At 39.7% G+C, this 13,467-nt stretch overlaps 1 protein-coding gene across 2 annotated transcripts in view; it reads left to right on the top strand.

Moving 5' to 3' along the window:
* The window catches only part of VWA8 (von Willebrand factor A domain containing 8), a 189,884-nt gene that overhangs the window by 77,863 nt on the left and 98,554 nt on the right, over nt 1-13,467 (top strand). For both annotated transcript variants that reach the window (XM_078784476.1, XM_078784480.1), the window contains 4 exons: nt 4,742-4,854; nt 5,509-5,612; nt 6,043-6,149; nt 10,373-10,444. In XM_078784476.1, the coding sequence (XP_078640602.1) occupies nt 4,742-4,854; nt 5,509-5,612; nt 6,043-6,149; nt 10,373-10,444 (396 nt within the window). The remainder of the gene's footprint in view (nt 1-4,741; nt 4,855-5,508; nt 5,613-6,042; nt 6,150-10,372; nt 10,445-13,467) is intronic.

Here is a 13,467-nt window from a genome sequence, read left to right as displayed (position 1 = left end):
GGGACGGTACAGAACACATATGAACAAAAGGTGGGAGCGGAGAGGAAGCCGTAGCCAGAGGTACTCCTGGGAGTGAGGAGGAGAGAGGGCAGTGCAAGGAGAGTGAGGAAGAGAGTTTTTGATAAAGATAGCCACCCCACCACCAGGATGAGGCTCAGGTCTATCATACCGGAGGAGGGAGTAACCAGGAAGAGATATTAAGGAATCAGAGACATCTTGAAGGAGGAAAGTCTCTGTTAAGCAGATCAAGTCTGGATTGTCAGAAGCAACCTGTATGGAGAGATCAATCAGGTTTGAGCGAAGGCCCCGGATGTTTGAGGTCCATACCTTTAATGAAGAGAGAGGGGGAGCATCGGGTACAGGACAGGGGAGGGGAGGAGTCGGGTAAGATGAAGGATGAGAGGGGGAGGTAGGGAGAGCAGTTGATAGTGTGTCAGAGATTGCAGAAGAGTTCCAAGAAAGGGAAGGATGAGGAGGATGAACGGTTTGATGGTGAAGGGATGAGGCACAGTGAGGGGTTGTTTGAGAGGTGGGCAGAGGAAAGTAGAAGGTTTGGGGGGGGTGGAGGTATGAGATAGAAGGGAGACGAAGTGGGGAGGAGGCAGCTTTGAGGAGGAGGGGGGAGGAGGGAGAATTGGAGAGGAATGGTATGGGGGGAGATTTGAATGGGAGGGGTTGGGGGGGAGTTTTGAAGGGGAGGAGTGAGGGGGGAGTTTAGGAGGGGAGGGGCAAGGGGGGAGTTTAGGAGGGAAGGGGCAAGGGGGAAGTTTAGAAGTGGCGGGGCAAGGGGGGAGTTTAGGAGTGTAGGGGCAAGGGGGGGGGATTTGGAGGGGAGGGGCAAGGGGGGAGTTTAGGAGGGGAAGGGCAAGGGGGGAGTTCAGGAGTGGAGGGGCAAGGGGGGAGTTTAAGAGTGGAGGGGCAAGGGGGGAGTTTAGAAAGTGGATGATTAATGAAAGACGAACATTGATAACAAATTGGGTTTGTTTTGATTTTCAAGTTAGCAATCCGATTCAGAACGATGGAGGAGGGGTGGAAAGAATGTGAATTTAGACCATGTAGTGAGGGAGACGTGAGGGATAAGATATTGAATTTCTTTTTTTTGAAGTGGAATGAGTTGGAGAGGAAATTGAGAAAAGCCTTTTAAATAGGAAGAAAAACAGCATGTTGTAATATACCACTGAATAAAACACTGAAGGGGAAAGGTTAAACATATTTAAACAGAACCGTGAACAATCTTAAATGCACAAAATACCAACGGGGGGGGGGGGGGGGGGGGAGCCGAGAGGGACCACCATGAGTCACGTGAGCAGGGCAAAAGGTGGATGGCAAGGAGATAATGGGGGCGGCGCGAACAGCACATCTGGACAGAAAATACAGGATGAGACAACAGTACACGTGGAGAAAGGAAAATAAATGTTTTTTTTTTTTTTTTTTTTTTTTTGGGGGGGGGGGGGGGGGGTGGGGATTTAAAACGTTAGACAGAGTATTATGTTCGGGGTAGAAGGGAAAAAACTAAGAGGCAAGCAAAACACTCTTAAGTTAACAAACACCGACGGGGGTACAACTACAAGGCCGCACACGAGGAGCAGAACACGATTAATTAATTACGAGTTACAGGAAATTCAAACCAAAACTAACTATAATCAAACAATAACGCATGGACGATAAAATAACGAGTTGAAATTTGACAAACACACGAATGAAAAAATAACCGCTTTGGATGCCCGGAGAGAACCAGGCCTCAAGGGCGGAAGCTTCAACAACTAGGCCGCGTGGCACGAAATACTCGACTATTTTTTTACAGGTATGAAAGATTAACACCGATAAATCTTCCGAGGGACACGCAAAAGGTACACACACGTAAGATAAATACAGTTTCGACAAAAATACAAATGTGACAATTACTTAACTTCGAGCGTGCGTGAAGATCGTGGAACAGCTTCGAAAAACCGTCAACCGTCACAAAAACCGTCACTTCTCGTGAAACTACCTATATCCAGGATCATTGCTCACCTCCACTCATTTGGTCCTATTTTTCTGACTTGTGGAATCACCTTCTACATTCTCCTCAATCTCACTCTTCTCTCCAGGTCTTCAAGACAGCTGTTCACCACCATGTCAGATAGTCCCTAATCTAAAAACATGATCTTTTCTACCCTCCTTAACCCCACCCAAGTCCCTCTTCCTTCCAATTTTGCAGTTTTCCCTCCTCAGAGTTTCTTTCTGTATCCATTTTGTCCACCCCATGCATTTGTGTTTTGCATCCCGTTTTTGTCCGTTCGCTGTACTAGCTTTTCTACGAGACTCGACTACATATATGAAAAAATCCTAAAAATGGAACTATGACTCCTCACCCAGGTTTTATTTAATCGGCCAATACCATGATCTGAAATTGTTCCAGTGACTGAACGACAAAAAATTGGCAGAAATTAAATTGGTGAAGATTCAAATGGAATTTTGCAGAGATAAATGTGCTAAGTGCACATCGCCTTTCAATGAAGATCTACCCGTTCAATATGGACAAAGTGGTGAAAGCATCGAAAATTTCACATTTGTACATACATTTTATCGATAGCCCTTGACATTATGAAGATCAATTGCGCATACAGCTTTGTCCATGAATCATGATGTCTTACTAAACCGGAGATGGATACCTTGAACCCTGGGAGGACTGTGTGTGTGTGTGTGTGTGTGTGTGTGTGTGTGTGTGTGTGTGTGTGTGTGTGTGTGTGTGTGTGTGTGTGTGTGTGTGTGTGTGTGTGTGTGTGTGTGTATGTATATATATATATATATATATATACACATACATACATACATACATACATACATACATACATACATACATACATACATACACACACACACACACACACACACTAACATCTTCATCCATGCCCCACCCCTCTGCCCTGTGCGACACCCCCATTCTTTCAATTCCTCTCACCCTTCATTAATGACTTACCTCCCTTTGACCCTCAACTCCACATATTTTTTTTAATACACTCATTGATCCTTGATCCCTGATTGCTGGTCCTTCGAGGTTTCACCCTGCATATCCCGGTTTCATTCTTTTTCTCTGCTGAAGAAGAGCTAATGCCCAAAACTTCAGTGTCACTTTACAAGGCCATTGGGAGATTAAGGGCTAATCAACACTCTATGCCATTTTTGAGCATCCTTATCTTTGTGATCAGATAGGAATAGAAAGCAGGCCATCATTTGAATTATTTCCTTATTTCCGACATTTGGAATTGGATATACCCCTATTTGCAGTGATTTTCATTTCCAGCGCTTTAATTTGAAAAAATATCCCTCATTGTTGCATCACATTGTCATTTATCAATATATAATCCATCACATGTAAAAAAAAATTGCAAAAACGATACTTCATTTGCATCAACATCCTCTTCAAAGAGATTTAGTGAAAGTGTGGTTGTTGTGACAAAACACGTATTAATCGGTCATGTCAAGACACAAAAATGTAAGAATAAAGAGGCCAAGAAACAAAAGATCGGCGCAACCTATTAAAAACTTCCAGGTAACTAAATGATGTTTTTATTCAATTTTATCTGCTCATGAACTGTTTCTTTAATTTTGTAGGTTAACGATAAAAATGGAATTGCATGTGACCAAAAGATTCCTGTTGAATTCGACCTCTATTCCGGCGACAATGGAGTATATCGATATGCATGTGCACTCGCGCACGCGCACACACACACACACACACACACACACACACACACACACACACACACACACACACACACACATACACATATACACACACACACACACACACACACACACACACGCTCTAGGGATGCAACAAACTATTATCAGAACAACTTTACACACAAAACGGCACAACAAAGTATGCAAAGCATTTTATTGGCATATCTGCAAAAATTTTAACATCTCAGTTCCGGAAAACTTGTGGAAACACAAACCAAGAGCAATCATTGAAAATGCGGACGTCATGCTCACGTACGACCTGATGATTCCATCGAGCGTGAACATAGAAAACAAAGCATTGCATCCAGACATTTTACTCAGGACTAAAAAGGAAAAGGCAGCATTGATGACTGAGATATCAGTACCCAACGATTTTGGCCTAAAAAAACGCAGAAATCAAGAAAATGGCGTCAAGAGATCTTGGAAGCAGAAGAGCATCAAAATTGTACCAGTGATAATTAGAGCAACAGGAATGAGGAAGAAGAACCTCACTGAGATTTAAAAAACCATCCCCGCGAATATTACCACAAATTAACTACAACTGGAGGCAATCCGGGGTTCGGTGACAATCCTGAAAAGAGCCCTTAGAACAAAACTGAAAAAGGTGAACAGCTTGGCCCATGAACCGTGATCCCTTACCAAAGAGGAGGTGGATACTTTTGGTCCTGGAAGGACTCTGTTCCACCTCCTGAAACCCACAAATGGAGATAACCAACGATATAAACATTTGAAGCATGATAAAAAAAAAAATGGAGATCGCGAGTAGATAGGAGCAGATTTATTGGTAGGGATTGGATTCATAGGCATATGGACGAAGGGATGGAAGCATCAAATATTTCACATTTTTACATACATTTTATGTAGATAACCCTAAACGTCACGAAGGTCAAATATATACCAGCTAATAGATTATTTCTCAGCTGTTTGATTTATATTTTAGGTTTGAAGTATGGTGCTTTGAGTCTTGGTTATTACCGTGCTGTATAGCGGTTCCTGATCTGTGCCATTTCAGACCCAATCACTTGCCGGTTTGCTTTCCACTCGGCAACTGGTGCGTCTAGCACGACGACTTGCGTGCTATGGGGACAGCTTGCATGCACTGGTGCAAAGAGCTTGCCTTTCCAGGTGTGGAGCTTTCATATTCTGTTCAGCTCTCATGGAAGCTCTCTCTTCTTGGGCACTTCTTGATATCCTTCACTCACCTACTCTTACTTGAAAATTTATCACACTCCAACCTACCCTTTGTTTTCACCATACTTGTACAAATTCTTACATTTCCACCTTTTGGTCTCAAAAATGGTCATAGAGTTTAATGGTTTGAGGATTTTAATTTCATAGTTTAGGAATGTTTGGTAGTGGCACTTGAACAACAAAATTACAACTTTGTCATTGCCGTATAAAATTGTAATATATGCTTTTCTTTTTGGTGTAGTTTGTAAAATAGCAATCTAGTTTGATTGATTTATTTTCATCCTTTTAACCCTCTCTTCAACCAACCAACCATTCTTAAATAATGTCTCCATGTCTTTTAACGATGGATTTCATGTGGTCACATTAAGATGTCTTCCCTTACAGACTGAATTTTGTTTGCACCTTTCTCATCTACAGCATATTCAAATTGTTTCCCTTCTACTTCCTTTCATTTTATGCTTCCATTTCGTTTGTTTTTAACTCATCAGTCTCCAACCTCTCCAGGTTTTCTCTAATTGCAAGGCTTTATTTTGTTTCTTTCAAATTTACCAAACCTTGATCTCTTACCACATCTTGACCTCTCTCTAGGTTCCTGCCAAGCCCTGCACGGGCTGCTCTGGACAAAGCATTGGACGACTGTGGGATTGTGGCAGCAGAAGAGGGTCAAACTAAAGATAGAGATGAAGTGATGTGTGGGTCTATGCATTACCGTGTGATAATCATGGTTTGAGTTTTGCCACTCTTTCATATTGCCAGTCTCTTTGCAATGACATGTATATTGTATATGTGCCACATATACACGCACCAACCACCACAAACAGTCCCACTTATAGCCAAGGTTTATAGACCATCAATGGGCTGGCAATATTGCATATTTATTAATCCTTTAATTGTACTATAGCTTGTTTTCAGTATCTCCAAATTGTGTCCTCACTGCTTTGAAAATTGCATTCCAATACCCCTACCACTTGGGGGTAGTCTAGCTCTTTATTTTACCTTTCAGCCCTTTTTACATCTGCATAGTAAATCTATTTTCTGCTTTATTGTCGGTCATTAATTATTTTATTGTTTTACTTCCACTTCTAATTTATCTCCTTAATCTTGTGCTATACCATTACGTAGGCGAGGTGAACGACGGAGTTCTGAAGATCGGGTCTGTGTCTTTTCCTGTTCGTGACTCGGACATAAAAAGCAAAGTTCCAGACACACTCTTCTATGATAATCCCCAGGTGAGTTTGCAAGATTTTTGTCCACTTTGTTGTCATCAACTCTGTATGGAGCATTTTCACCTGTCACAAGTCATGTCTGCTTTTTTGATACGGATATCTATGCTCGTGGAAGAGCTGACGAAGAACCGAGGATAGAGGAGCAACAATACATGACAGTAGAAAGGGGAAAATTAATTTGGTAGAACAAATGGTCTTGGCTTGGTCGAATCAAAAAGCTGAGAAGTAAACAGCGAATCATAGAAGGTAAGGGAATTTTTAAAATGTATTATGCTCTCGTATTTATCTAAAATGTATTCTGACTCGACATGTCCTTGTCGTGTCTGTAAAATTCAAAGCTGTAAACCCCCAGTATAGCAAATGACTGAGATTACTCAACAATCTTACAACAATTCTTATAACAACGTTTTTCTTAACTAATGCTTTGAATTCGTGAGATAATTGTTGGAATGTAGAAGAGCATGAAGAATGGATTAAATGTGGCTTTATTTTATGTTGAATGGGTGAGAGTCTCCAGATCTTAAAATGTATGTAGAAGTTAATTTTATCCATAGAACCATATTTGTTTCTCGTATCCATAAGGTACTTCTGCATGCAGCATTTCTTGGACCAAATTGTAAAGCATTGGATAGCGAAGGGTGAATGTGGTTATGCATTGATAAAATATCGGAAAAATGCAAGCGTGCTGCTTCGGGGAGAGCATTTTGTCTCCACATGAAAAACTCTGTGTTTCACCTGAATTGGTCTGCACAATGTTTAATACGGTTAAAATGTGTAGACATTGTTTACAACAGTAATTTCTCCCTACTAAGGAGCACTTTTCCCATTTTGCTCCAAGATTTTTGATAAAAACCCAACTAGTTCACAATGTGGCTGTCTACACTTGGTCTGCATGTGGTCCCAGCTCTCACTTTCTGGTTGACTTGATTATTTCCTCCTGGAATCTTGACATGTTGAGATGGGAATTAAAATGCTGCCTATAAAGGGAAGCTCCACCAACATCCCCTGAACGGAAAAATAAATAATCTGGAGAGGGGAAAGTCTTGCGTCATAGACTGAAGTTAAGGGTTTTATGATTAAGTAAATCAGCATAGCCTTAATGACTGGATAAATTTAGGACAGGAAAGTAAAGATGATGTGCTCTTTCTACATGAATAACGCCATGAATTTAAAAACAAAAATACTTTCTTCGTCTTTCTTCATATTAGGCCATAGGGCATGCAGTATATATGCGCTTTATTTTCAATTTTCGTGCAACAACGATGGGGGCAACTTAAAACTTTAAAGGGTTTTTGGAAATGTGTCACTAATTAAGAATATCCATGTCCCCACGCACAAGGGGTGCTCAGAAATTTATAATGAGCAGTTGATGAAAATGCATATTAACAAATGGTACATGAAGTGTATGATGGCTTCCTGGCTTTTTAATCAGATTGTTCAGTGAACATGTTATTATCTGTTGGGCTTCATAAATTAATAACGTGCATTTATAATAATAATAATAATAATATTAAGAGTATTAATGAAAAATAAACTTATAGTTGATACCTACATCAAAATAACATGGTAATATTTGCAATAAATATGCTGAAAAATGTCTTCCATAATACTACACACTGCGCTGTATCTGTGAGTCCAATCTGATCTACCCATGTAATGTTATTAAACTTTAAATAATAAAAGTCAGAAGTCAGTGTAAGTCACTTGGTTGGTTATCCAGTACGTTCATGTCTGTTCCTGTATTTGCATTGATGAAATGATAGAAGATGCAAAGACAACCAAAGAGAATGCAATTAGATTGCTTATTTATTTAAAATGTAACATTACAATATTAGATAATAGATATTGTGTTGTAAAATTTTATCTCCAAACATCTCTTTTGTAGCCAGAATATAGTATAAATGCCTTTCATTAGACAGGCATTTAGAAAGTCAACATTTTCCATAACTTTCTGGAAAACTGGATGAAATTAGATGAACTGGACTTTGTGTTGTGTCATATCTCCCAACAAATCTTTTCATTCTCTCCTTTGCTTACAATACAAGCCAGCATGCTATAGGAGGGGCGGACATAAGTAATTTTTGCGCATTTGTGAGAGAGGGACCAGCGATGCCGGTTAAAACAACAGTATTTCCATGTTTGTTTACGTAGGATTTCTTTGTAACCAAGCGAATATTTCCTCACTTTTTTCCGTGAAATTTATACTTACAATATCATAAAAGTATATATAGCCTCACTATAGAGGCTACAAAGAGATATGAGGTGAATTTGAAGGAAACACACATGGAAAGCTGTTGTTTGCACCTGCTTCGCTGATCCCCAGTTAACAAATTTGCAAAAGTTCCTGTAGTCTATGTCCGCCCCCTCCAATAATGGCTTTAAGTTTAATATCAAATCATTGACATTTATAATTCCCTGAATAACCATGATTCCAAAATTACAGTAAAATTGTGCTACTACAGCAAGTTGAACATGATACAAAGTCACCAACTTAGCCTTCCACCAAATCATCATCATCATTCACATGTCCAATCTAACGTTACATAAGTTAATTTTAAAGTCATTCTCAATGCATGGTGCATGAGTTTACACATACCTTGTCCTTGAGAAGTAGGTTTCTTTGCAAATAACTTCTCTTTTCTTCTGATTTTACCGATGTCACAGAAGCGCTTGTCGCAATTGTAGTGGTAGCCAATGTTACTCGGCGGCGAGGATTGTGCCGCAATGCATGTAGCAGTATCGTGAAAATCAATACCAAGCTTTGTTGCAATCTCGGTAACTATATCACTCTCTTTGCAGTCGTAATTCACCCATTTGCTAGCGAAATCGACAAATCGTTTCCACGATTCATTATTGAACACGATTAAGTTACTTTTTGTTGTAGAATCTACGTGCATAACGCAAAATTTTGAAGAAAATGTACGATCCGCCGTAGAACTGCATTCCGTGGGCCATCTTTGTTTCGCAGTGCAATGGCACGGCGACCGTGATTGGATTATTCTGGGAAACCACGTCATCAATTTCACTGAGCGTCAAATACGGTAACGCTGATTGGCCTATTTCATCCTGTGCATCGACTGGTCAGCAAAATTAAATGTGACATTATTTACCGAAATTATTCGATTTTCATGCTTTTATGAGCAATTTTGAGGATTGGGGACACACATTTTCTGAATGCTTATAATATTTTTGGAATTATTGATCAAGAATAAAGTTGCCCCCAGTAATGTTGCACGAAACACAGTTAAATACGGACGTATTGTGGTCTATATGCAGCACATGACTGAATAAAATAATGGACTTGGATTCCGAACGTTTCCGACATCTTTCACCACACACTAAATTGGTGACCCTGGCATGATCCAAATGGCCAGACAATTAATTACAAGCATTCAACCAGTTGCCGGGAGCGACCAAGCAGCCGTGATTTTCCTGGTCACTCAACCAGCTTCATCCATGGCAGCGGTTTTGATGAAGCTGCCACCATTCTGGCCTAAGCACCCACAGCGGTTTACACAAGTTGAAGTGCAATTTGACGTCTGCTGAAAGGGAGGGACACACACAGACTTTAATTCACAGAAAGCATACCAACGGAAACTAGAAAGCATCTGAAAATGCAAAGCTTGTCCTCGTCCGCTTTGCATTCAGATTCTTTCTTCTTCCATATGCTAAACATGAGTGAAACAGCTAAAACAAAAAAAAAACAAGCCCGTTGTCATAGAAACCATTGACATGTCAAAACGGCAAAATCAATTGTGATTTTGGTTAACCAATTCAGTGATGCAATATGCAAATTTTGTTGAAATCAGGTCAATCGGACGAAAATTGACGGTTTTATGCAATCTTTAACCTTTTGATCGAAAAAAACAATTGGCTTCTAGCTTTTGATTGTTGAACCAATTCAGTGGACCAATATGCAGATTCTTAAAATTTCAGGTCTAAAATTGATGATTTTATGTGTTGTTGACTTTTGACCTTTTGACCGTTTATTAATTTGTCTTCTCCATATTCTTACAATAAAGCTTTGTTGAAAATTTGATAACAAAGGCTCAAATGGTAAAAAAAACGTTACGGCGCAGACAGACACACACAAACACATACAGAAGTGATTGCAAAACCCCATCTCCCACTGCGTGGGGAGCGGGCTAATAAATGTTGTACATGCAGTTCCTTAACTGGGTGCAATTTATTTATTTGCTTGTTTTTTGTTTCCTTTTCTGATGCAGCACCTAAAAGTCATGGAAGAAATGTTGAAGGACTTCATGCTTGGAGAACATTTGCTTCTGGTGGGAAATCAGGTTTGTAGTTTTACACAGGTTTACTGTTTACACACAGCGGTTTACTTCCGTGGTAAACTTTACTTACTTTACTTTACTTCCGCGGTTTCTGCGGTTTACTGTTTACACAGGTTTTCCACAGGTTTACACAGGTTTACTAACCTCCGCTCTTGCAGGGGAAATGGCCTTAAAATGCCTGTTGTTGTTGTTGTTGTTGTTGTTGTTGTTGTTTTACACAGTTTACATTTGATCTTTCCTTGCCCAATTTTTGTAAATCGTTTGAGATTTTATTTGGCCTTGAGTACCTGGCATTATACCGTATATTATTTTAATAAACATGCACACCTGTTATAATCTGCTTTTTTGTCCTTTAAGTACTTCTGCTCAATGAAGATGAAGTGCATTATGTTTTTTGTAGGCAAAATAATGGTTTTAGTTAAATAAATAAACTGCAGGAGTTGTAAGAAACAAATGCATGGGATTGATTTTTCAGCTTGATCATGTGGAAATTTGTAAAGTTTTACACAAAGCTGCATTAAACAGTTTTGTTAATCTGCATGAAAGGGGTTAAAGTAGAGTAAAACAAAAGACAAAATAGAAAGGCACTTGGTAGAGAGCATTCCTCCACCAGGCTGAACAGTTTACGTTTTGTATCCCACTGAGAGGCCACATCTGGATTCGGACCTGAACCAAAATCTAATCGGCTTGTTCTTGTCTCCTAACCAACTCGTGCACCTCATTGTGGCATACGTTGTCCACAACCTTTTGAGATATCATGCTATATATCGGTTTTGGACCAATATATAGCACTCAATGTTGAAGAGCCACTTAAAAAATTATGTGATCCAGATCTGCATTCAAATCTTCACCAAAACTGAATCAATTCTTCCTTGTCACACACCCAACTTGTCCAAGAAAGTTTCATCCACATCCGTGCACAACGTTTTGAGTTATCATGCTATGTATTGTTTTTTGCCCTATCTCTCAATGGTGAAGAATCACTTGAGATCAATCATTCTTTCAAGAATTTCTTTCAAAAATATCGGATACATATCTTCACCAAAATCTTTCATTCTTATCACATACACTACCTCTCCACCACATCTCATCCGAATCCATCCACAACCTTTTGAGATATCTTGTTCACAAACAGATAAACAGACAGACAGACAGGGGTGAAAACATAACCTCCATACACCTTTGGTGGCAGAGGTAATTATATTTTTATTATGCTTATATCCACAAAAATGCATTGACTGCAATTGTAGTTCTTGCCTAATGGGGCATTTTTCATCGACAGATGTAAAGTAATAAACTCCAAAATGATTAGTTACATGAATTTAAATAGCATTACACTGGTTACACTATGTGCAGTCACAGACTATGATATTCCGTAACCAAAAGTCAATGCCAATAATAATTAAACTGAGAATTTGAGGTCCATACTCTTTCTCGAGCCTTGGGGCATGCTACGATAATTCGAGAACCATTTTCCTGCTTTCGCCAATCCTCGACGGGTCACCACTCTGACACAGGATACTCGATTGAAGGTGCAGGAATTTGGAATATGTTCAGGGTACTGGCAATAACTCACTTTTTCTTCGCAAAATACATTGTGGGATATTTAATATCCACAAATAACCAGTGCTGGCAGACGAGTCAATCGGCTTAACGTCCTCGAGATGGATGCTGCACACATTTAATTGATGCTTCGCCCTGCATGTGAAGCACCAGGATGACATTTTATATCTGGGCTGATATTCAAACCCAGGCTAGATAGTTCACAGGCTAATGTGCATACCTGTAGGCTAGGCTATCCTGAATTCCACTCGGGAAGCATTCCTTGTCACACAAGGAAATTGTGAGATGTAGCAGCCATCTGACTGAAGATCTGTGTGTGAATCTGGGTTAGTATTATGATACTGGGAGAAATTTATTCCAAACAAAGAAAAACAACCTTTAATGCTCTCATAATTACTACAACCTTTCAAATAAAAAATAAATATTGAGGAATATCTGAAACCTCTTACCTGCCTTTTGACACCCACTGTGACCCCAAAATGTTCCACGGAAGGTTATTATATTTCCTTTTAGTAAAATATGCAACTGTAATGGTTACTAAATGCTGTCCCCCTGTCATGTGACCAGATCCTCAGCTCTGATTGGTGTACGTTTGTGGGCACATACGGACAGACAAACGCTGTTCTAGACGTCATTGCCCTACGGGCTATGCCATAAAAATTTCATCCTGATCCGATCAAAAGTTGTACTTGTTGAATTGTGAAGGCACCAATGACATAATTGTTAATATATGTTATTCTGCATGGAGAGTGTTTCAATTTTTTCCCATATAGTGGTTTTGGAGATACAGAGGTGCAATTTAAAAAAAAGTTTTTTCCAAGATGGCGCCCGAACCACGTGACATATGATGTCATAATTTTCATTAAAAATTATACAGGAGGACACACTCCCATGGTGAACATTTTGTTTCAATTAGACCAACGGTTGCATAGAAACTGAATTTTAAAGGGGGGTAAAAAACAAAATGGCTGCTGTGGCGGAAGAATAAGAATAAACATAGCAAAATGAATAGGGTGAATGCCTGTGAATAGGGAAAATGAATAGGCCTGTACAGTTTGGTACCATAATTATAGCTACAAATAACACCACAAATTTGGGCCTGGTGCCCACTGGCTTCCTAGTATCTATATAAATAATACTGTGCCTGTCACTTTGTCTCACAATTTCTATCCTCTCTCACTGCTTCATGCATTGTCACAAACATTCGTAGGTATAATTAACTATGTCTTGTTATTCTGCTGACAGCATCTTAATCTACTTGCAGCTTTTATTCTGTTCAGCCCAGTAGAAAGTATAATTTTTTCAAAGTGTTTGCTACGCCGCATGATGTCATTGCATTGCAGTTGGGGGCGCTTTAAGCACAACTGTCAGAGTTGTTGTCGTCATCATTGTTGCGTTGTACTCCCATCCTATCAAATGCCGTTCTATTTCATCTCCCGTTCTTGACGAGTATATCCGCCAGT

The sequence above is a fragment of the Myxine glutinosa genome, chromosome 1 (assembly GCF_964187855.1).
Source record: "Myxine glutinosa chromosome 1, kmMyxGlut1.1, whole genome shotgun sequence".
NCBI lineage: Eukaryota > Metazoa > Chordata > Myxini > Myxiniformes > Myxinidae > Myxine > Myxine glutinosa.
The sequence above is the reverse complement of the archived record's forward strand: the minus strand, read 5'-3'. Positions and strand labels throughout refer to the sequence as shown.